The 23,058-nt window shown below is 45.7% G+C and overlaps 1 protein-coding gene and 2 pseudogenes across 1 annotated transcript in view; 2 read left to right on the forward strand and 1 right to left on the reverse strand.

Moving 5' to 3' along the window:
- Positions 1-6,832: 6,832 nt before the first annotated feature.
- Positions 6,833-6,936, reverse strand: LOC142455651 (U2 spliceosomal RNA; annotated as a pseudogene).
- A 970-nt stretch (positions 6,937-7,906) lies between these two features.
- LOC142455470 (NOP protein chaperone 1 pseudogene) lies at positions 7,907-8,389 on the forward strand (annotated as a pseudogene).
- Positions 8,390-9,279: 890 nt separating this feature from the next.
- The window catches only part of LOC142455020 (tumor necrosis factor receptor superfamily member 10A-like), a 38,927-nt gene continuing 25,148 nt past the window's right edge, over positions 9,280-23,058 (forward strand). The window contains exon 1 of the mRNA XM_075556508.1: positions 9,280-9,816. Coding sequence (XP_075412623.1) covers positions 9,568-9,816 — 249 coding nt within the window. The 5' untranslated portion in view covers positions 9,280-9,567. The remainder of the gene's footprint in view (positions 9,817-23,058) is intronic.

The following is a 23,058-nucleotide window of genomic DNA, read 5'->3' on the forward strand; positions in this document are numbered from 1 at the left end:
CCACCAAGAGAGAAAGACGAGGCTTTCTCCTCCCGTGAAGTTATTGTCCCAGAAACCCACAGGGGCAGTTCTTCCTTATCATACATCCTCTCGATGAGTCAACCAACTCGGTGACAGCGAGTTTTTGAGCCTTCGAGCCTTAGTCTCTGTAACTCCTACCAAACGACCTTTTCCTAATGGGTCTGGGCCAGAGAATATGGGGGGAAATACTTATGTGATTCTTTTTAAAAAGTTGTTTAATTGGCATATACTTCCAATATCATGCACAGTTAAATTACATCCAGACAGTTGTACAGCCATCACCACAATCAGTTCTAGAACACCGTCCTTGTTCTTGTGCTCATTGTTATCAGTTCCCCATTTTCCTCCAACCTCCCGCCATAACCTCAAGGAGCCACTAATCCAACTACTGTCCCTATAGATTTACCTACCCTGGATCGCATATACAGAAAAACCTTAAAACAAAGCAAGACAAAAACCAGTCCTGCAAAACAGCTAAAAACAGAACCGAAAATAAGATAGGGAATATTAACAACTAGAACAAATTTAAAGTGGATCAAATAATAAAGTGTTGAATTTTTACCCACCAGCATGTGCAATAATCCACTTTTCAAGGAGTTCTGCATCATAGCCAGGCTATTCACATGCCTGGTCTGCAGTTAGAGAGGATTCACTACAGCCTCAATACATGTTTCTTCCCCTTAACTTTATTTTAAACGGAAACGACTTTGAAATGAGTCAAAGGCAGGTCAAGTGATAGGACATCACCTTTTTAACCCAACTAGCTCTGCCAGAATAGACTTTACCATGCTCTTTGATAACAAGGCAATTCACATTTTTCCGTACTTGTTAACAGGGTTCATCGGGATTGCCATCCTGCTACCTGTTAAAGGAGCCCTCTCAGAAGCCAGGCGGGGGAATCTTACTACCAGCAAGAGCCAAGCAGGGAGCTGGATCCTGAGATCTTGCACAGTGAACCTCCTAGTCCAGGAAGGCAGCTTTGACATCAAAGGAATGGCGGAGGAGCTCCAGCAGGAGAACCAGGAGAGAGGGCAACAGGCTCCCCAGGCCACAGAACAAAGAAAGCTCTGTGCTCTGGGGCAGGAGTGTTGTACCTGTGGACTCTTAATTCAGAGAGCTGGGTTCACTGATTCATGGAGCTGGGACTGAGTGCCTTTGGATTGAAGTTTACAGCATAGTGGCATTCCTGGGGCACTTATTTTCAGCCCTGAAAGGACGTTGTAATATGTATTGCCTCAACAACTCTACCCTGAACATTTCCACCTGAATTGTAACCTGTTAACTTCCTGAAGAAAGATGAGGCTTCATATTCCCATACAAGAACTACAGTCTCTAAAACTCACGGGGAGAGTTCTACCCTGTCCTGTAAGGTTGCCCTGAGTCGGCATTGACTCAGTGGCAGTGAGTTTGGATCATAACTTCCTTGATGCATCCTTTGTGAACATTGTCTGTGAGTTCTGTGTGAATCATAAAATACAGATATAAAAGTAGAGTATGCGTAATATGGAAGAGGATTATAGCAAATTATGGATAACATTTTGAAGAATTGTGCTCACTTGGAACCTGTGTATAGACTAACAGGCATTGTTCAAACAGACCAAGGGAGTACTGCAAGTAATTGGGAAAGGTGTACGTCAGGGCAGTATCCTTTCACCATATGTGATAATTAGGCATTGTTCCAACCTGCCCAATAGGAACATGTGGGATTAGTCAGGTCACAGTTTGATTGGAGCGCAAAGAGATAAATGACTCTGCTAGACCCACCCCACTCTGTCTTGTTCTCTGGTGATAGATCCATGTGCTGCTGCTTTAGCTAGTTCTCTCCTCAACCTGTGAGCTACACTACCTGTGGGCCAAGCCAACCCACGGATCATGTTGCTAGAGCTTGAGGTTCCTTAGACACATGTTTCAACACGCTGCTGGTGTATACATTGCTTGAACTTGAGGCTGGCAGATCCTGTCGCCTTGTATTGCTTGAGTTCGACATCCCATCCAGGTCTGCTTCGCTAAGCTCCTGAGCTACAGACTGTTGGTGACCCACCCTGCTGTTTGCTACCTAGGGCATACCCTGCCTGTCTTGCCCGAGGGGGGACTTGTCTGTCTGCTTCTCTCACCTAGGACCTACCAGCCTTCAGGAGTGGAAAGGACTTCCAGTATATTAACTGTCCCAAGGAAGCAAGTTGAACCGAGCCCTCTGTACTGTTGTGTGGACTAATTAGCTGTCTTATTCCTTTTTGTTGTATCTATGTCTGTCTGTCTGTCTGTCTGTCTATCTATCTATCTATCTATCTATCTATCTATCTATCTATCTATCTATCTAAGTGTCCTGGTTTTGTTTCTCTAGAGAACCCTGCCTAACACATCATATTCATTTGATCTGAAGCTGAGTAAATAGTCGAAGAAGCCAGACTTTATGAAGAACAGGACATCAGGACTGGAAGAAGGTTCACTGACAACCTGCAATATGAAGATGACCCACTTTTTTGCTGAAAGCAAAACGGATTGGAAGCACTTGATGATGAAACTTCCAGGCCACAGCCTTCAATATGGATTGTGCTCAATGTAAAGAAAACAAAAATCTCACAACTGGACCAGGAAACAACATCATGATGAAAGGAGAACGGACTGACGTTGTTAAGGATTTCTTTTTGCCGCTACGTTCAATTAATGCTCATGGAAGCAGCAATCAAGAAATCAAACCAATGTAGTACATTGGGCAAATCTGCTGCAAAAGATCTCTTTAACATGATTAAGAGCAGAAGTGCCACTCTTTGAGTTAAGTGGTACCTGACTCAGGTAGTGGTCATATGCATATAAAAGCTGGGCAATGAATGAGAGAAACCACCTGTGTTAGTCTGGGTTGACTGGAGAAACAAATTCATAGACATTCACATGTGTGTAAGAAAGAGCTTTATATACAAGAGAAATTGAATATTTGAAAACATCCCAGCCCAGCCCAGATCAAGTCCATAAGTCTGATATTAGCCCAGATGTCTGATACCAATCTAGAAAGTCCTCTTCAGACTCATGAAACACATGCAATGCTGCTGAACACAGGAATATCACAGGCCAGTGGGTGGGAAGTCTTGTGGATCCAGTGACATTGCAAGCATCTCAGTGCTGGCAGGGCTTTCCATGTGGCTTCTCTAGCTCAGGGCACTAGTGTGTCTTGTCAGCTGCAGAGAAAGTGTCTCCCATCTCCAAGGAGGAAATATAAGAGTTCCCAGAATTCTTAGGAGAAGGCCATGCCCACACAGAGGCCTCATTGGCTGTGACCTCATCGACAGACTAGACTCTACCCCTTCACTCTTAATCCCCTCAAATTGACAAACCATTGATTCTATAACTACCACACCAATGAACTAATGCATTTAAATTATGGTGTAGACAAAAATATGGACATTCCTATGGATTGCCAAAAGAATAAATAAATGTGCCTTACAAGTACAAAGAAATGCTCCTTAGAAGCCAGGATGTCTACACTTCTCTCATATTTTGACATGTCATTGGCCAATCACTGGAGAAGGACATCACTGTGGTAGAGGATCCAGGAGAAAAACTAAGACCCTCAAGAACAAGGATTGACAAAAGTCATTGCAAGAGTGATCTCAACCTTGGGCCTCTACTCAAGCACTCCCTCAATGCATGAATACTTTCATCTATTAAATTGGCATTCTATGATGCTCACCCTTCTGACACAAGTGCTGAAGCCAAAACGAGTGAACAAGTAAATGTGGTGAAGAAAGCTGATGGTGCCCGGCTATCAAAAGAGATAGTGTCTGGGCTCTTAAAGGCTTGAAGATAAACAAGCGGCCATCTAGCTCAGAAGCAACAAAGCCCACAGGGAAGAACACACCAGCCTGTGTGATCACATGGTCCCGAAGGGATCAGTTATCAGGCATCAAAGAACAAAAAATCATATCATTGGCTGCACACCTCCATGATATGATCGTCGAGGACAAACGAGTGCATAAGAAAATGTGGTGAAGCAAGCTGATGGTGCCCCGCTATCAAAAGAGATAGGATCTGGGGTTTTAAAGACTTGAAGGTGAACAAGTGACCATCTTGCTCAGAAGCAACAAAGCCCACATGGAAGAAGCACACCAGCCTGTGTGATCACGAGGTGCCAAAGGGATCAGGGATAAGGCATCATCCAAAAAAAAAATCTTACCTTAGTGAATGAAGGGGGAAGTGCAGAGTGGAGACCCAAAGCCCATTTGTCAGCCACTGGAGACCCCCTCACAGAGGGGTCTAGGGGAGGAGATGAGTCAGTCAGGGTTCGATGTAGCACCGGTGAAGAATACAGCTTTCCCCCAGATCCTAGATGCTTCCTCCCCACCAACTACCATGATCCGAATTCTACCTTGCAAGTCTGGATAGAGCAAAGATTGTATACTGGTGCAGATAGGAGCCAGAGGCACAGGGAATCCAGGGTGGATGATGCCTTCAGAACCAGGGGTGTGAGGGGCGATACTGGGAGAGTAGAGGGTGAGTGGGTTGGAAAGGGGGAACTGATTACAAGAATCTACATGACCTCCTCCCTGGAGGACGGACAACAATGAGAAGGGGGTGATGGGAGACGCCGGATAGGGCAAGATATGACAAAATAATAATCTATAAATTATCAAGGGCTCATGAGGGAGGGGAAGCGGGGAGGGAGGTGGCGGGGAAGAGGACCTGATGCAAAGGGCTTAACTGGAGAGCAAATGCTTTGGAAATGATTAGGGCAAAGAATGTACTGATGTGCTTTATACAATTGATGTATGTATATGTATGGATTGTGACAAGAGTTGTATGAGCCCCTAATAAAATGTTAAAAAAAAAAAAGAGTGGTCTCAAATACAGCAACACTTGTGAGGAGGTTGCAGGACAGGGCCCAGTTTGCTTCTGTTAAACACAGGGTTAATATGACTGAGAACTGGCTCCACAGCCCCTAACACAACTCATGCCCTGTGAGCATCCGGAAGGCAAGGCCTTGACTTGAGCAGCTTTAGGGATCCTGCATCCTTCAATGCTCCCCTGGGCTCCCAAGGTGCTGGGGGGGAGGGGGGGGAGGAGGAGCTGAGGAGGTTGTAACACACTGAGCACCGTCTCCAGATTCATTGGTTTCACACCAAGAGCCCTTGGTAGTTTCCAAAGAGCTTTAAAAATCTCTGAGGAAAGAAAAAGTAGAATTGTGTTCCACGGGCTTTCCTAACACTATTGGGAGTAGGGAGAGAAGTCATTTTAACTAAGACCCAAATCAGAGACCAAAAGAAACATGATTTTAAAATGGGTCAGTTTTTAATATTTTCTGCCTTCTTTATGATTGAGGTTTTTCCAGGCTTTGGCTAGTCATTGTTGTTTGTTGCTTGCTTTGTATGGGTTTGTATGATTGTGTTTTGCTTTGAGTGATATCCTGTATAAGAACCCCGGGACAGGTAGCTCTACAGAGATGGTAATTGGATAGAGGGGCGGCAGGGGACGATGGGGGGAAATGCAGGAGCTAACAACAAGGAACCGGAGAAGAAAATGTATGTGGTAGTCACCTACTCAGATGTCAGTTTAAGGATTAAAGAGTGTAGGGGTGGAGCCTAGCCTGTCAATCTGGAGTTAGCCAATGAGATTTTTGTGTGGGCGTGGCATTCTCCTGAGAATTCTGGGAAATCTAGTACTTCCTTCTTGGAGGCGGAAGACATCTCTCTGCTAGTTTCTGGGAGACATTGCAGAAGACAAGCCACATGGATGCAACCAGGTCTCTGAAGCTGAGGAAGCCACAGAGAGACCCCTGCCAGTGCTGAGACGCTTACAACGCCAAGACTTTCTACCCACTGGCTGATGATTGTCCTGCTGCATTTGGCTTCATTGTATGTGTATCATGAGTCTGAAGAGGACTTTAGAGGTTGCTATCAGACCTATGGGCTAATGATCTACACTGGGCTGGGATGTATTCTCCATGTTCAATTGCTCTTGTATATAAACCTTTCTTTTTTTTTAACAATTTATTGGGGCTCATACAATTCTTATCACAGTTAATACATATACATACATCAATTGTATAAAGCACATCTGTACAGTCTTTGCCCTAATCATTTTTTTCTCTTTTCTTTTTTTACATTTTATTAGGGACTCATACAACTCTTATCACCATCCATACATATACATACATCAATTGTATAAAGCACATCCATACATTCCCTGCCCCAATCATTCTCAAGGCATTTGCTCTCCACTTAAGCCCCTTGCATCAGGTCCTCTTTTTTTTCCCCTCCCAACCCTTTCCCCCCTCCCTCATGTGCCCTTGGTAATTTATACATCGTTATTTTGTCATATCTTGCCCTATCCGGAGTCTCCCTTCCCCCCTTCTCTGCTGTCCCTCTCCCAGGGAAGAGGTCACATGTGGATCCTTGTAATCAGTTCCCCCTTTCCAACCCACTCACCCTCCACTCTCCCAGCATCGTCCCTCACACCCTTGGTCCTGAAGGTATCATCCACCCTGGATTCCCTGTGCCTCTAGCCCTCATATGTACCAGTGTACAGCCTCTGTCCTATCCAGCCCTGCAAGGTAGAATTCGGATCATGGTAGTTGGGGGGAGGAAGCATCCAGGATCTGGGGGAAAGCTGTTTAAACCTCTTTCTTATACACATATGTGTGTCCATGGATTTGTTTCTCTTGTCTACCCAGACTGACACATGTTGTAAAATTGATTGTGGTGGTGACTGCACAAATCTTCCTAAGCTGATTAAATAATTTTATGGTAAGCTATGGGGGGCGGGTACACTACTATGAACTATCTCTTCCTAACTATGAATAAAGAACACAGACAATAACAAGTGTTGGTGAAAATGTGGAGAGATTGGAACCCTTTCCTTTCCTTTTTAAACTGATAAGAACAGACAGTACACTTGATCTTAGCCAAAAGGCCGAGAAGCAACGCCCTTTCTTTTTTTAAAAAATCATTCTGTTGGGGCTCTTACATCTCGTATCAGAATCCATACATACGTCCATTGTGTCAAGCACATTTGTATATGTTGCCATTGTCATTTTCAAAACATTTTCTTTCTACTTGAGCCCTTACTTACTATCAGCTCACTTTCCCTCCCCCACCCTCCCTCCTCACGAACCTTTGATAGTCCATAATTTTTTTTACGTCTTACACCATCAGCTGTCTCCCTTCACTCACCTTCCTGTTGTCAGTCCCCCTGGGAGGAGGTTATTTCAATCATGTGATCAGTTCCCCCTTTCTCCCCCCACCTTCCCCTTGCCTTCCTGCTATTGCTACTTTCATTGTTGGTCTGGAGGAGTGTGTCTGTCCTGGATTTCCTGTGTTGCAAGCTCTTATCTGTACCAGTGTGCATGTTCTGATCTCTCTGGATTTGTAAGGGAGAATTGGGGTCGTGATAGTGGGGGGGAGGGGGAAGAGGCATTAAAGAATTAGAGGAAAGTTGTGTATTTAGTCAGTGCTATACTGCACCCTGACTGGCTCATCTCGTCCCAGAGACCCTTCAGTAAGGGGGTGTGATTGGAATCCTTTTCTGCTGTGGTGTGTGTAAGTTTATGTAAAACCGTTTCTCAGAAACAGCTGGCAGCTTCTCAGAAGGTCAGATACATACTTCTCCACTGAAGCTTTTCTACTGTGTTTTTTTTTCCTTTCTGTGGTTGTATATTTTTCTTTATAGGAAATCCAGGGTAGGTAAATCTGGAGAGACAGTAATTGAATGCATTGTTTCTTGGGGCTAAGGAGGAAGCGGGGAGCTGATAACAACCAGTACAAGACAGAAGAAAACCTTTGAAAACTGTTTGTAGTGATTGATGATCGTGCAGCTCTTCCCAATATGTCTACACTGTGGTATGACGTGTGGATTATATGTCAGTGAAACGGATCAGCGCGTGGCACTGAGCAGCATGGAGGTCCCTGGGGAACAGCAGCGCAGCCCAGCGAGCTGCTCTTCGTCCACTGCGGGAGGCCCCGGCGTGGATATGGGTCAGGTTGCTCATCATCTCCAAGCTTGACTCCAGAAGGAACTCAAGTCTTCCAACTGTTCGGGTAGAACGGAGTCCCTTGTTGGCCCAGGTACAGTCCTTCCTCCCGCCAGATGGCCCAGGTGAATGAGAAGCTAGGAAAAGAAATGGTAGCCGCCCCCCCACCTCGGTTTGATATTGAAAATGTTGATAAGACTTGGGGAAATTATACAAATGGGCGTGGCCTTATTTGAGAGGAATCATTCTGATGCACAAGAGACTTCAGAAGAGAGTAGCTTGGGGACAGCTGGCGAAGACACCATGGAGAACATGGAACTTCCTCATTCCGAAGGTGGCAAAGGCAAGACAGACGTTTTGGACGATCCTGCAAGTAAAAAGGAGTGGCGTGAAGAACCTGGAAAGTGAACTGGATGCTGTGTGCCTGCTGAACGTGCGCCGGGAAGGTGGCTCCCGCGGGCAGCTTGCATTTGAGGAGCCGTGGGTGGACCTCTGGTGGTGCGAGCGAAACACGAGCTGGCACTCAAGGAGCTGGGCAGAGTAGACCTCGGGGATGATGTGGGTTTGCGACCAGACAACCGCAATAAATCAAGTCATGCCGTTTTTTGAAAACAACCACCCCCCCAAAAAACCAAACGGTTTAACCCCCCCTTTTTTTAATAGAAGAAAAGAAACAGGTAGTGAAGCGGGGAGAGCGTTTAGTGGCTGGGGCGCTGGTGACCCTTCCTTCGTTTCCTGAGCGGTCACCTCTGACCGCTCCATCCAGGGCACCTGGCTGCTGAGATGCTAATGTCAAGACCTGCCGGGAAGTTTCACCACAGAGACAGAGCGACGACCCCAATCGCTGGGGAGTCCATTTCCATTTACAGTCACTGGTTGGGACACTGGTTATAGATCTTTACCGAAGCGGATGGCTGCGTGTTTGTGACGCAGAGCCCCCCAGCTAGCGCTGAGCCGCCGACGCTGGGACCACGGGCCACCAGGGCTCCCGTAGCGCCCCACGGAAGAGGCCCGGAGTGGAGTGGGAAGAGGGAGAGGGAAGGAGTGGGAATGGGGGTGCACACAAAAAAAGGGTTTAACAGGAAAAAAAATTTAAGTAAAAAATAGAAACCAAACCCCCAAATCGATCTTGACGCGAGTGGCTGAAAAATGAGGCAAAGTAAAATCGCACACCAAACAACCTGACGCTACATGGGGTGACAAGAGTTGCTGGGCGGGCTGGGGGCGGGCGGGGGCGGGCTGGGGGCGGGCGGGGGCGGGGACGGGGGGGAAGCAGGGCGCGGACCCGGACGCTAAGGGCAGTGCTTCCGCGCCCCAGGTGGAGTGTGCGAGTACTCCGGGTGCAGGCAAGTCCAGGCGGGCCTTCAACTACGTGAACCTGAGCGCCTCCGCGACTGGGCGTCTCCGCGCTCCAGGCTGCGGGCGCGCCGCTGGCGGACGGAGGCCGGTGCGCTGCTGACCGGCGGCCAGGTCGGCGGACTTCCTCGCCGCCTGGGATTGGTCCCTCCGGGATCGCGCTCTCGGGATTGGCGCAGAGCCGCACGCGGCGCAGTCGCGAGCGACCGGGCGCCGGAGCCTGGCAGCCGATGGCTGGCAGGGGCTGTTCCCTAGTGGCGCGGCGCCGGAGCGCTTCCAAGCGGATTTCGCGGAAGGAGAATCCCGGCGAGGATCGTGGGGGTGGAAAGAGTGCTGAAGACCTGGGACCGCGGGGAGCCGCCGGACACTGCCCGCGCGCCCGCCGCCTGGCCGGACGCGTCCCGGACTCCTCCGGGGCCCACAGAACCGGGCCCAAGGTTCTCAAGAACATGTTCCTCTTTGTCGTCCTCAGTTTGCTGGTGAGTCAGAGGAAGGGGCAGCGGGCAGGCTGCCCAGGCGGGCGGGGGGCGGGCAGGCTGCCCAGGCGGACGCGGGGCGGGGGGCGGGGGGCGGACTCCGCCGGCTCTCTGGACGTGTTCAGCGTAACACTAAGGGGACGGGAAAGGCTCCAGGATCAGCTAGGACGATGTAGCGTGGTCTTCCTCCACAGAGAACAGGATCGAGCCCATCAGACGCAACCCAGAAAAAAAGACCGGAGGGAACAGTATTGGGAAAACACAGAAAAAGACACGGACATTACTTGGAAGTCAGAGGATAGTCAATCTGAAAAAGCTAGGATTTAGACACACGCGCGCGCACACGCACACACGCACGCACACACACACACACACACACACACACACACACACACGTCAAGCAGCGGCATTGCAGTTCGTTCCTTCATTTCACCCCGCCCCCCCCATGCCCACGTGAGCTCCAAAGGATTTTGAATGGCTGTTTGTTTGCTTGTTGGCTCTTTATATCTTTCTTCCTCGCGGGAGAGATATACCTCGGTCCTTGGTTTCCCCCCCTGAGACAAAATTCACGCCGAAGCCTGGTTTGTGATCCCAGTGAGTTTTATGAAAGTTAGAAGCAGTTTCGGGGAGCCTGACAGAGTCCGCCGCCGGCTTGGCAAGGTTGGCACGGTCCGCGCGCTGAAGTGTGTGCAGCGCTGCCGGGAGCTCCCCAGAGGGCAACCTCGGGCTTTTCAGGGGCCGTTGTCAGGTTTACTGGACTGTACTGGTTGACCCCATTGGCTGAATGAGATTCACCCGACTTAGATGGGCCAATCCAGGTGTAATGCCCACTTATGTGTACCACCCTTTCCTGGCCAGGAGCTGGGACCTAACAGCTCTGCTTAGGTTTACTCGTCTGCAATTGCATTGGGGAATTCCCACGCTAGTTGAGCTGTCAGGACATCTTTGAAAGGCTTTTGAAATAAAGATTTGGAGGGCAGGGAAGAGGGCAGAATTTTATCTTGTTGAGAGTCATCTAAACTGTGTTTAACATAAGCTGCTTCTGTTTTAATCTTTGTCTTAAAAGAAGTAGATATTCTAAAATATTGTGGAATTATACTTTTAAAGTTGCCAAATTTTTGCAGAGCACTTTCCCTTGAACTCTGTGAAAGGAAACAGCTTTTGCTGCTTGTCCTTTCTGAGCAGGAGATTATGTTTCCTGGGCAACCAAGACTGACTTCGTCCTCACATCCTTTCTGTAGGTGTAGAGACTGGAGGTCAGGACAGCCTGAGAGCAGAGGTTGCTTTCCATGTAAAGAGTTCTGCTGGCTTTCTGACTGGCTTGGCGCCTGTTATCCTGCCTTGTCCCATTTCTCCCATTTGTCGTGGGAAATGCCCCTTTCTTAGGGGATTTTTTCCCATTGTACCTTTTCTACCAATGTGCTTTGGAGACTGGTAATTTTTAGTATAGACTTCATGGGCTCCCATTTGAAGTGAAATTGCCCCAGGATGGAATATACTTAAATAAAGCCTTCCCATTTCATTGAGATGATTCAGAAGATGACATTGTAGACTTGGTGTTGATTTAAGATTTTGGAGATTGTGTGAATGTGTCTTGAATGCAACCAGGACATGAATTTTGAGGGACTGAGAGAATGTTCTAAATTGATTGTGCCCCACCCCAACACACACACACACACACACACACACACACACACACACACACTTCCTGGTGGGTTGGGAATTTCAAGGCCAGTAGTTTGAAACCACCAGCCGCTCTGCGAAAATAGATGGTGCTCTCTCATCCCGTACACAGTTAACTGTGGGAAACTCACAGGGACTGTTAGGTTTCTGGGATGGTTTATCTCCTTCCTTGCATCGCAATGCTGAAAGAATTCACGCGGCAGAAGCACCTTTGTAATCCAAGTGGCTTCTATGAGGGAAAGGGAGGTTTTGTGGTACAGGCTCAGATAGCACACTGCTGTCCCTGGAAAGCATGCAGGGCCCCATGGCGGGGAGGTTGCAGGAGAGTTGGAGACGGAAAATGGCCACTTCAGGGGAGTGAGAAAAATCACATGAAAAATGGCCCTTCAGAGGAGCCCACAGAACCAAAAGAGTGCCCGAACCGAAATCGGAAGGGGATAGAGAGAGTGCAGGCCCGGAGAGGGCCTGGAAGTCCCACTCTCCAAACTGCAGGAGAGCAGCCTGCCCTCAAACTGCTGCCAATCCCCTCCTAGCCCCCCTTGGGTGCGGGGCATAGTTGAAGTTATTGGGTCCCAGGGGATAAGTTCAGGCGCACCTGTGACCTGATGTTGCTGGTGCCTGGTATGCAAACCTAGGTTGCCCTTCACCTGGGCCTAGGTGACTTGTGACTTTGGTCTGAGCATGCCCTGCTTTGGATCTTGCCCATGGTGTCTACTGTGGGCCTAGTTTTTTTACAACCCCTTTCCTGTGGCATGGGCAGCTAATTTTGGTTTAGGCTAGGCATTCGGTGGAGACAAGCCCTTTATCTCTAGTGTCACTACTTTCAGTACTGGGTGAAAGTCAGCATGGGCCCTATGACAGTGAGTGAGCGAGCAAGTGAGCTTTGCTGTTTAATGTCACCTCCCAGTGGAGAGGCCTTGCTGAGGAGCTATTGAGTCCCGTCAATAACTACTCTGAGCCAACTGTAGGGACAGACAACTGAGTTTATAAGAGGGCTGGCTGGTCCCGGAAGACACTCTCACAGTAACCAGAACTAAATCTCAGTGCTTTGTCCATTAGCAAAATTTACAAAGTTGTTCGCCCCAGTTGTTCTCTTAAAACGTTAAAACACGGATGGGGAATCACACAGACAGAAGGAATAAAGAAATGCAAGATTGGGAACTATAGCACCAGGAAGTGGGTCCACCACCCTTGTGACAAATGCTAGCTGGCTTTCTTCTGTTTGTCAAGAGCTACCTCTTGCTGTTTGCACCCTACAAAGCTCAGCAGGCCAGGGGTTGATTCGCATTGGAACACTTTGCCCTAGTCTTCAAAAGACTGACATAACCTGGGTAGGGGTGACTTATGACTGCTGTTTTATGGTTTGTGATCCTCACATTAAGGAGACAGGATTTTTTAGCATATGCCTCAGGTCAGCCTCTTGTGAGCTATGAAAGAAATTAAAGAAGAGAAAAAGAAGTGGAGGAAGAGAGATGCTAAGACAGATGAAGATCACAAAGGAGCAGAAGCTCAAAAGAATGAAGGACCTTTCTCCAAACCAATAAAACTAAAGCCCAAACGCACTGGCACGCTGATTCCCACTCCTAGTGCCCTTGTAGGACAGGATGGCAATGCCCTTGTGGGTCTCCAAGGCTCTCTAGGGGAGCGAACCTCACTCCACACCCACTGCGTTTACCAAGGCTCCCCCAGAGCTGGTACCCTGAATTCACATTGTGGCCTCCTAAACTGAGAAAGTAAATTTTTGTTTGTTAAAGCTAACCATGTGTGGCATTTCTGTCTGAGACTGGGTCCGTTTAGAGTTCCTACCTCTGTTTGTATTAGGAGGGGAATGTGTTTCTATAACTTTGAAAATCTAGAAGAAATGGATAAATTTGTTTTAATAATATTCTATTATATCACTTTTATAATAGCTGGATCTGTTGTAATGTCTCTAATTTCATTTGTCATTTTGTTTATTTGCATCTTCTTATTTTTTTCCTTTGTCAAGTTACCCAGTTGGTTGTCAATTTTATTGATCCTCTCAAAGATTCAGTCTCTAGTCTTGATTCCCTCTGTTGTTTTTCTGTTTCATTTGGGTCTGTCCTGATGTTTATGAATTGCTTTCTTCTGCTGGCTTTGGCCTTCTTTTATTCTTTTTCTTTGCTCATGTTGCTGGATTAAGTCATTGATTTGGGACCTTCTATTTTGATGTATGCATTTTTTTCTTTTGCTATGCATTTTCTTCTGAGAAATGCTTTTTGCTGCATGGCAAAAATTTTTATATGGTTTGTGTGCCTCAGTCTGGGTAGATTAGAGCAACAAATCCAGGGAGGCTTGTGTATTTAAAAGGGCTTTATAGACAAGAGCAATTGTACATTAAGAAAACATCCCAGCCCAGGCCAGATCAAGTGCATAAGTCCGATATTAGCTCATATGTCCGATACCAGCCGATAAATTCCTCATCAGGCTCATGAAACACATGCAATGACGCTGAATACAGAAAGATGGCAGGCCAGTGGGTGGAAAGTCTTGTGGATCCAGTGGCAATGGAAGCGTTTCAGAGCTGGCAGGGGTCTCCACATGGCTCCTCCAGCTCCAAGGCTCTAGAGGAGCTCCATGTGTCTTTTCAACAGGAATGGCTCACAGGGAGTGAGCCTGTGTCCCACCTTCAGCAAGCTATTTATCTCGTTAGTGCCTCCATATGAGGTTATCAAGCTGCAACCTGATTGACAGGCTAAACTCCACTCCTTCACTGTTAAATCTCAAATTTACAACAGATTATGCAACTACTACAGCTACCCAAAGATGAAATACCTAGAAATAAATCTAACTAAATAAACAAAAGACGACCTGTACAAAGAAAACTCCAGAACATTACTACAAGAAACAAAAAGAGACCTGCACAAATGGAATATCCTTTGTTCAGGAACAGGAAGACTTAATATTATGACAGTGTCTATACAACCTAAAGCAATCTATAAATACATTGCAATTCTGATGCAGATTCCAACATCACTCTTTAAAGAAATGGAAAGCTACCAACTTCATATGGAAAGGGAAGGGGCTGAAAGTAAGTAAAGAACTTCTCAAAAAGAAGGAGGTCTTGCACTACCCACCCTCAAAATCTGTTACACTGCTACAGTAGCCAACACACCCTGGTACTGAATAGTGGTGGACACATAGACAATGGAACGGGACAGAAAGCCAGGAATAAAAGCATCCATCGACAGACAACTGATTTTTTCTGTTTTTACAAAGGACCAAGAACCATCAGATGGGAAAGGGACACCCTCTTCAACAAATGGTGCTAGAAAAATTGGATTTCCATCTGTAGAAAAATGAAACAGACTCCACACCTCTCCCCTTGCATAAAAACAAACTCAAGATGGAGTAGAGAGCTAAATGTAAACCCCAGAGCTGTCAGGATCCTCGATGTGAAAACTGGAACAAACGTAAAGGCCCTATTGCAGGGCATACATGGACTACCAAATGAAATAAAGGAGGTATACGCAGTGGAAGACAAAATAGATGACTTGTTGTTGTTGTTGTTAGGTGCCCTCAAGTTGGTTCCAACCCACAGTAACCCTGTGCACCACTTTAAGGAAGCACTGATCCTGTGCCATCCACACACTTGCTCCTGTGCTTGCTCCATTGCTGCAGCGTTGGGTCAATCCATCTTATTGCGGGCCTTTCTCTTTTCCAGTAACCTTCCATGTTGTCAAGCATGACGTCCTCCCCCAGGGATTAGTCTCTCCTGACAAGGGATCCAAAGTATGCAAGATGAAGTCTCATCATCGTTGCCTGTAAAGAGCACTCTGGGAATACTTCTTCCAAGACAGATTATTTGTCTGTTTTGTAGTCCATGGTCCATTGAATATTCTTCTCCAGCACCACAATTCAAATGTGTGGTAGTTATGTAATTTCATGTCAACTTGAAGATAGAAAAGTATAGAAATGGTATTTGTGTTAGTCCGGGTTGACTAGAGAAACAAATTCATAGATACATGGGTATAAGAAAGGGCTGTATATCAAAGAGCTATTGTATATTGAGTAAATATCCCAGCCCAGTCCAGATCAAGTCCATAAGTCCAATATTAGTCCATATGTCTGATACTAGTTCATAAAATGAGAGCCCGTCGACTGAGGGGAAAAAGTCTTTAACAATGACATAACAGACAAAGGATTAATTACTAACATTTATAGAATTCTAGAACACCTCAAAAAAAAACAACTCAATCCAAATGTGAGGAAATTACGTGTGTGGACGATTCACCAAGGATGCCACTGCACTGAAAGGCTAGCACACACAAGGGGAAACGCTCAGGGTCACTAGCCACCTGGGAGATGCAAATGAGAACAAGAGTGAGAGATCATCTTATACCCACCACAATAGCTCAATTCAAAAAAACAGACAACAACAAGTGCTGGGGATGATGTGGAGAAATTGGAACTCTCATACACTGGGGGTGGGCTTGTAACACGCACAATCATTCTGGAAAGACATATGGTGAACCTAAAACAAGTGATAATAGAAATACCATGGAACCCGGCAATGACTCTGCTGGGCACAGACCAGTAACAAGAGGCTTGCAGTAGCCCAAATGCTCTTCACTAGAAGAATGGATTTAAAAATCTCTGGTACATATCCACAACGGAATACTATACATTCCCCCAAAACAGCGATGAAACCATGCAACACCTCTTGACGTGGAGGGGCCTGGACAGCATTCTCCCGAGTGAAGCTAGTTAATCACAAAAGGAGAAATGTTGTAAGAGTCCACTGGTGTAAGGATCAATACTAGGAGGAAGGCAGGCTTCTGTTCCCAGGTCATGAAATCTGCTAAACCCATTACCAAGCAACATGGTAGAGAGACTGCCTAGGATCCATGAAGTAAACATCCCCCTCTAGCTGTCCGTCTTAAAACCCCTCTCCCTGCATCTGGGTCAGTTTTTCAAGATCAAAGGAGAGGGAACTGACCCTTCAGTGGCTGCCATACAAAAGTGTGCTAAGGTCACCCCAAATAAACCGACATGTCTGCCCAAGTGATAAGCGGCCCTTCCTGGGGATTCAAGTCAAGCTGTGGACACGGGAGCACCCGCATCTCAGAGAAGGCAATGGACATTTCTTTCTATTGGAAGGAAAAAGGAAGGAGCAACTTCCCATTGGGAAGAACGCTTACCAATACTTACATAGAAGGCAAGGGGAGAATAGGCCTGGTACTATGCTCCTAATTAGACATTTTTGACCTACTGCTGTTCCTATCAGCCCTTGGTGACCCCAGCCATGTGCTATATAGATTTTCGGGACTTAGACTCTGTTCTTTTGAGGCTTACAGCATCCGTCATAGGCCACACCAAAAGGGCTTGATGTGGAAACCCCACTTAGTGAATTTGGCTCTTCTCACCCGTAGCCCTTTGGCTGTGGTTGAAACTCCGTCCTGTGAGGAGAAGCAGATGACTGCTGTCCCAAGGTTCAGAACTGGCCATTATTCTGGGGTTCAGCCAGAACTACCACAGATGCCCTCCTTGCTTTCTTATGATATGTTTCAATCTGTTAGTTGTGATTCTGACACTGTCGTTGAATATTATTGAAAGTTTTGCCTTTGGGCCAACCCCATTGTTTGTTTAAACGGTTTCCAGTCACTTAGGAGTTTGATCTGTACAAGTCCATAATTCATGTTTGCTTGTATACTTGTATTATTTCACTTTCTAGACTGGTTTTTAAATTATATGATATTGGATAAACTAATGTCACTATTAATAGAATTAACACATGCCCCAGATGATTGATAATGCTCTCTAAAATAAAATGCTGACAATGATGTAAACCAGAGAGGCAGATAAGCCATAGACGTATGAATGGATTTGGGTCTCACCCTGAATTGTGGCCCCAATATAAGAACAATTAGTTCTCATTATATGACTCTGCGTGATGCTTGACCTCCTGAAGAGATCACTGAAGATAGGCTTGATGCTCACCCACATGAAGAGATCACTGTAGCAAAATATGATGAAGAAACTATATAATGCCAGGCTATCAGAGAAAACAGCATCTAAGGCCTTAAAGGCTTGTCTTCAAATAAGCAGCCCTCTAAGTGAGGCATCAAGTAAGCCACAGGGAAAACACACCAGCCTGTATGATATAAGGATTGTAAATAATATAATATAAATTCAAAGGAGGGAAGGATATCAGAGAAATTGTGGACACCTGGTTTGTGGGAGGCTATGGGTGAAAGTGGAAGTGCAAAATCCATTAGCAGGGCCGAACATAGATTGCACATCCAGTGAGTCCCTTCTGACCACAGTGGAGGGACCCAAATAGCCTTGTTATCAGAGAGAGAGAGCATCGTAAGCTGATTGTGATAGGCTCAGGTCGGTTACAATGCAATACCTTATTCAGCATCCCTTTGACTCATTGAAAGGTTTTTTGAGGTTTTAAAAGTGACGGGAAATACGGTGAGTGAAAGTCTGGGGAATTCCCTCCATGGACCAGGGGTGTGAGTAGCCTGGCTATCGTGCAGAGTGCACTGGGAAATATGGATTATGGCAGATGCAGTCGGACGATATTTTAACTCTTTAGCATTTAATCGCTGTTGACCCATTTTGAGGTTGTTCGAGTTTTTAAATTTTTCTTCTTTCTTTAGCTTGGGGCTTTTCTCTGCCTTATTTTGTTGTTGTTGTTGTTAGCTTTGGGGGGCTTTTTTGCATGTTTTCTGTAGCTGAAACCCAGGATAGTTAAGTCTGTAGAGACAGTAACTGGATTAATGGTTTCTTGGGGACACGGCAGGGAAGGCTATGGGGCAATGGGGAGCCAATAACAATCAGTGCAAGAAAGAAGAGCATGTTCTAAAATTGATTGTGAGCTCTTCCTGCTATGAGTGAACTATTGTATGATACATGGCTTATGTGCCAATAAAGCCATTTAGAAATGTTTTTAAAATTCTAAAACTCTGGAGGGGGTTGCTGTGTACTCAATGATGTATACGCACTACTGGTGATAAGGTTCTGCTCTATTAGTTTATGATTGAATTTTACTTTGTTAGCTACCCAAAACTCTACAGATTTGGGGGGACCATTGAAATCAGTAGTAAATCTGTGCATTTTTGTTTATATTGTGTGATTTCAGGCCTAACATATAGCCTACTTTGTACACATATTTGTTAGACATGTATTGGAGAGTAATAGTAAACTCTTATTGATATTAAAAAAAGAAGGAGGAGGAGGTGGGGGGAGGAAGAGGAGGAGGAGGAAGAAGGGGAATAGGAGTCCCTGGGTAGAACAAAAGTTTACGTGTTTGCTACTAATGGAAAGGTTGGTAGTTCAAATCCATTCGAACTGCTTTTCAAGAAAAGACTGGCGGCTGCTTTCAAAAGTTCACAGCCGCTGAGAATTCTTTGGCTCACAGTTCTACTCAGAAACAGTGCGTCTGCCTTGAACCGGCAGCGATTTCGAGACACTGGTGTCTCTGGCACTGCGGGCGGTCTCATGGATTTCTCAAATATTCCCAAGACAGCAGCAGGAGCGCTGTCCTGTGCCAGAGCCAGTCACCGAATGGGATCCTCTTTCTCTTCTTGGTAGAAACCAGGGCAGGAATAGAGAAGCAGTGTGATCATTGAAATGAGTAATTGCTAGATGCCCTCGAGCTTTGAGTCTTAGGTAAACATTTAAATGTCAATAAAATGCCCTGAATGTTTGCTCATGTCCCTGAAGGTTCATTAGACATTCTCAATTACAGATGCCATGTTTTCCTAATGGAATTTCATATGAGGTGGAAACTTTATAAAGTGTCAATTATGATAGGCAGTTAGTGGCTCTCAAGTACACACCATCCCCGTGGTTTGTTCAGATAAAATCACTATGAGGTGGCACTTTTGGAAATCACAAAAAGAAAAACCAAATAGAGACCGCTTCGAAGGAACACCGTCACAGAGTCAGGGGTAACTGTGTGGGAGCAGGGCCAAGCCTGAGACTGCGAGGCAGGTAACGCAGCTCCCACTGCCATGGCGTGCCCTCTGACTCAGTGTCCCCGTAGAGTGCTCTGTTTTCTTTTTTTTTTCCTTATTCAACATTCATTTTTATAAGTAAAAAATATGTATGGTATCAAACTCAAGGCAGTTTTTTTAAACTTTCATAAATAGCTAATGTATGAAATTAATTAATAACTTTCATAAATAGCTAATTCAGCTAATGAGTATTTTAATCCGAACTGTGCAGACAGAAGTATTATTACTGCTAGTGCTTGAATACTTTAACACGTTTCATTTTTTTAAAAGTATTTTAGAATTCTATCGGGGAATTTCAACCTACACGTTGTCTGTTTTGTTATGCATCCCTGACCCACCTCCGACTCAGTGGGCCCCCAAGGGTAACAGAACAAAACACTGGCCGGTCCTGCACCATCGTCACAATTTCATCGTGTAAGTTCACTAATGCGGCCATGTATTGATCCATCTCCTGAGGGTCTTCTTTTTGGTAACTCTCTAATTTACCCAGAGTGATATCCTTTCCCAAGGACGGGTTCCTCCTGATAACCTGTCTAAAGTACGTGAGATGAAGTTTTACCATCCTTGCTTCTAAGGAGTAATCTGACTGTATTTCTTCTGAGACAGATTTGTTTTCCTGGCAGTTAATGGGATTTTCAATATTCTTCCCCAGCACCACAATTCAAATGCATCAATTCTCTGGTCTTCCTTATTCATTGTCCAAACTTTCCCGTATCTATGAGTCAACTGAAAATACCACTACTAGGGTTAGGTGCACCTTAGCCGTCAAAGGCTTATATTTGCTCTTTAACACTCTGAAGAAGTCTTGTGCAGATCTGCCCAGTGCAATACATTTTTATTTCTTGACAGCGATTTAAGGGAGCATTGATTGTAGATTAAGCAAAATGAAATCCTTGGCTTCAGCCTCCTCTCTATTTATCATGAAGTGGTGATGACTCTTTTCTTCTGTACACTAAGCTGAAGTCCAGACTGAAGGCTGGTGTCTTTGAACTTCATCAGGAAGTGCTTCAAGTCCTCTTGGTTTTCAGCAAGCAAGGTTGTATCATCTGCATATTGAAGGCTGTAAGTAAACCTCCCTCTAATCCTGATGCTGTGTTCTTATTCACATAATCCAGTTTCTTAGATTGTTTGTTCATCATATAGATCGAATAAATACAGCAAAAAGATACAACTCTGATGTATATCTGATAGTGCTCCGTTTTCATAGGAACAGCCAGCCTCATCCTTCTCCACCAGAGCGCCTGGTGGCTTTGAACTACAAACCCCAAAGAAAAAAACTTTTTTACAAACCCTTGGTTTAAACCAAGGTTATTAAAAATGCTAAGATACGGGATTATCTTCCAACAACTTGGATGAACACTCGTAATTTAATTTTGTATTTCCTTGAAGCAAGTCATTATGGATTTTCTTTAAAGAACCTTTATGAACAAGGTGAGAACTTGAGAGCAGCATGAATCCAGAGGTCTTAGGATTCACATGATTCATTCACTCACAGCAGGCCCAGGGCACTATCAGGGTTAGAAACACCAGCACCTTTCCCTTAGGCCTTTCCAGTGGAGAGGGGAGCCTCTGCAGTAAACACAGTAACCTCAGGGTATGCAGAGCGCTAAAAAGCCTGAGGGGGCTCCTGGTGCAGGTGACTAATGCCATCATAGGCAGAGTCCAGGCACTCATTAGAGGGCAACGTCTACACCAGAGGGGCTCATACTTATTGGGCCAGCTGCCCCCTTTTCAGACAAAATCACCCGACCTCTCTGGCACTGAAAGCTTGCGATGATAGCCTGTAATTTAGGATAAAGTGTAGGCATTTGCAACCCTCTAGTAATCATTGGAAAACCACTGATTTTCCAAAATCATTGGGGAAAGCACTGTGGGGGGATCTGAGGTGTCCACCCAGTCTGTGCCTCCTGGGAACGCAGCAAGCAGTAGCTTAGGGAGAGAAGGCAGCTAAAGAAGAGAAAGTGGGGTGGCCTGGCCTGCCCTCCAGGGCTCGTATTAGCCCTGCCTCCTCCTAGACCTAGACTTAGGTCATTAACTGGGGGATTTCCTTTAGCGCCTTCCTTCCTCACTAATGATGCAAGAGTTAGGCAGTGTGACACTCCAATATGATACCCTCACCCCACCTCCCTTTCCTATTTAATACTCAAGCCAGTAGCCTTCATGTTCTTTCTCACACACCCTGACTCACACCAGGGCTGCCTTTTCTATCTTAGCAAAGTCAGGGTGTTTATGTGAACCTTTGCCACCGTCATAAGCTCTGCCAATTGTCCTGGCCTGAGGCCAGGCTTTGTTCTGTTAATGGTTTGCAGGTGTGGAAGGAAACCCCACTGGACTGAGAGTCAGTGTGGGGGAAGTCATTTAACAGTCAGGTGACCCAGAGCAAGTCCCTCAGCCCTCTTTCAACCTCATATTTATATTTTCCCCAGGAATATCTTATTGTGTTTGGGGTAAGGTTTGCATAGCAGATTAGGTTCCCATTTAGCAATTGCTATACACATTTCATGGGATATATTCCTCACAAGGCATGTATATTCCTCTATCTCCCTCTGGTTGTTCTGTTTCCATTAATCTAGGTGCCCTTTCCCATGACATTCTCATCTTTGTTTTTACAGTTATTGCTGGTCTCATATACGTGATTTTTAAAGGATTCTTTAATGGATTCATATTCATTTTCTAAGAGACATCTATTATTTAGAGAAAAGGGGTTGGTTTTGCTTCAAAGCTTTAAAGAGTATCTCAGGGCAATAATTTCAGCGAGTTCACCAGTGGAATCCTGTCCAACAAATCTGGCTTTGTGTTTAGGATGTGAGGTTGTATTCCACATCTAGTGTGGCCCTGGTGAGGGTGGTCGGTAGCAGCAGCCTGGTACGAGTCAGTTGTCCGGTTTCCCTGGTAGATGAGGTCGTATTTGGAGTGCACTCAGTTCTGTAGACTAGTTTCTTCTCTGAGGCTTGTCTTGTCTGCTTTCTCTATTGCTCCAGACAAGTAGAGACAAGCAGTTGTTTCACAGATAGCCCCTGAGGCCCCAGACAACTGGTACACCAATCACACCAACTGAGCAAGAGGTCCATGCGAGACGCCTACAAATCCAGTCCCATCAAGAGTATGGTTATGTCTAAAAAGTGTCCAGACACACAAATCCAGTCCCATTAAGTGTATGGTTATGTTTTAAAAGTGTCTGTAACTGTGCCCCTATATGTTTTGTTATACATGAGTATATGAAGTCACATATATGCATATACATATGCATATACCTGTCTATACACGTATAGAACTTTAGTGGTGCAGTGGCTTAGCCCTATGTTGTACATCAGCTTCTTTCTCTTGTGTACAGTTTAGTGGCACCGTTGACCCTGCTGAAGTCGTGATGCTTGTCCCTCTGCAGTGTTACCGTTCCCGTGTCCCCACGTAACAAACGTCTACCTACCTAGACAGGGCACCTTCTTCTCCATGCTCCATCCCAGTCACCACTAAATACACGAGTTTCTGTTCATGCCACTCCATAAAAGTGGGGACATACAATGTGGGTTTATGACTGACTTACTTTCATTCAACATGTTATCCTCCAGGTTTATTCATT

The sequence above is a fragment of the Tenrec ecaudatus genome, chromosome 8, assembly GCF_050624435.1.
Source record: "Tenrec ecaudatus isolate mTenEca1 chromosome 8, mTenEca1.hap1, whole genome shotgun sequence".
NCBI classification, from domain to species: domain Eukaryota; kingdom Metazoa; phylum Chordata; class Mammalia; order Afrosoricida; family Tenrecidae; genus Tenrec; species Tenrec ecaudatus.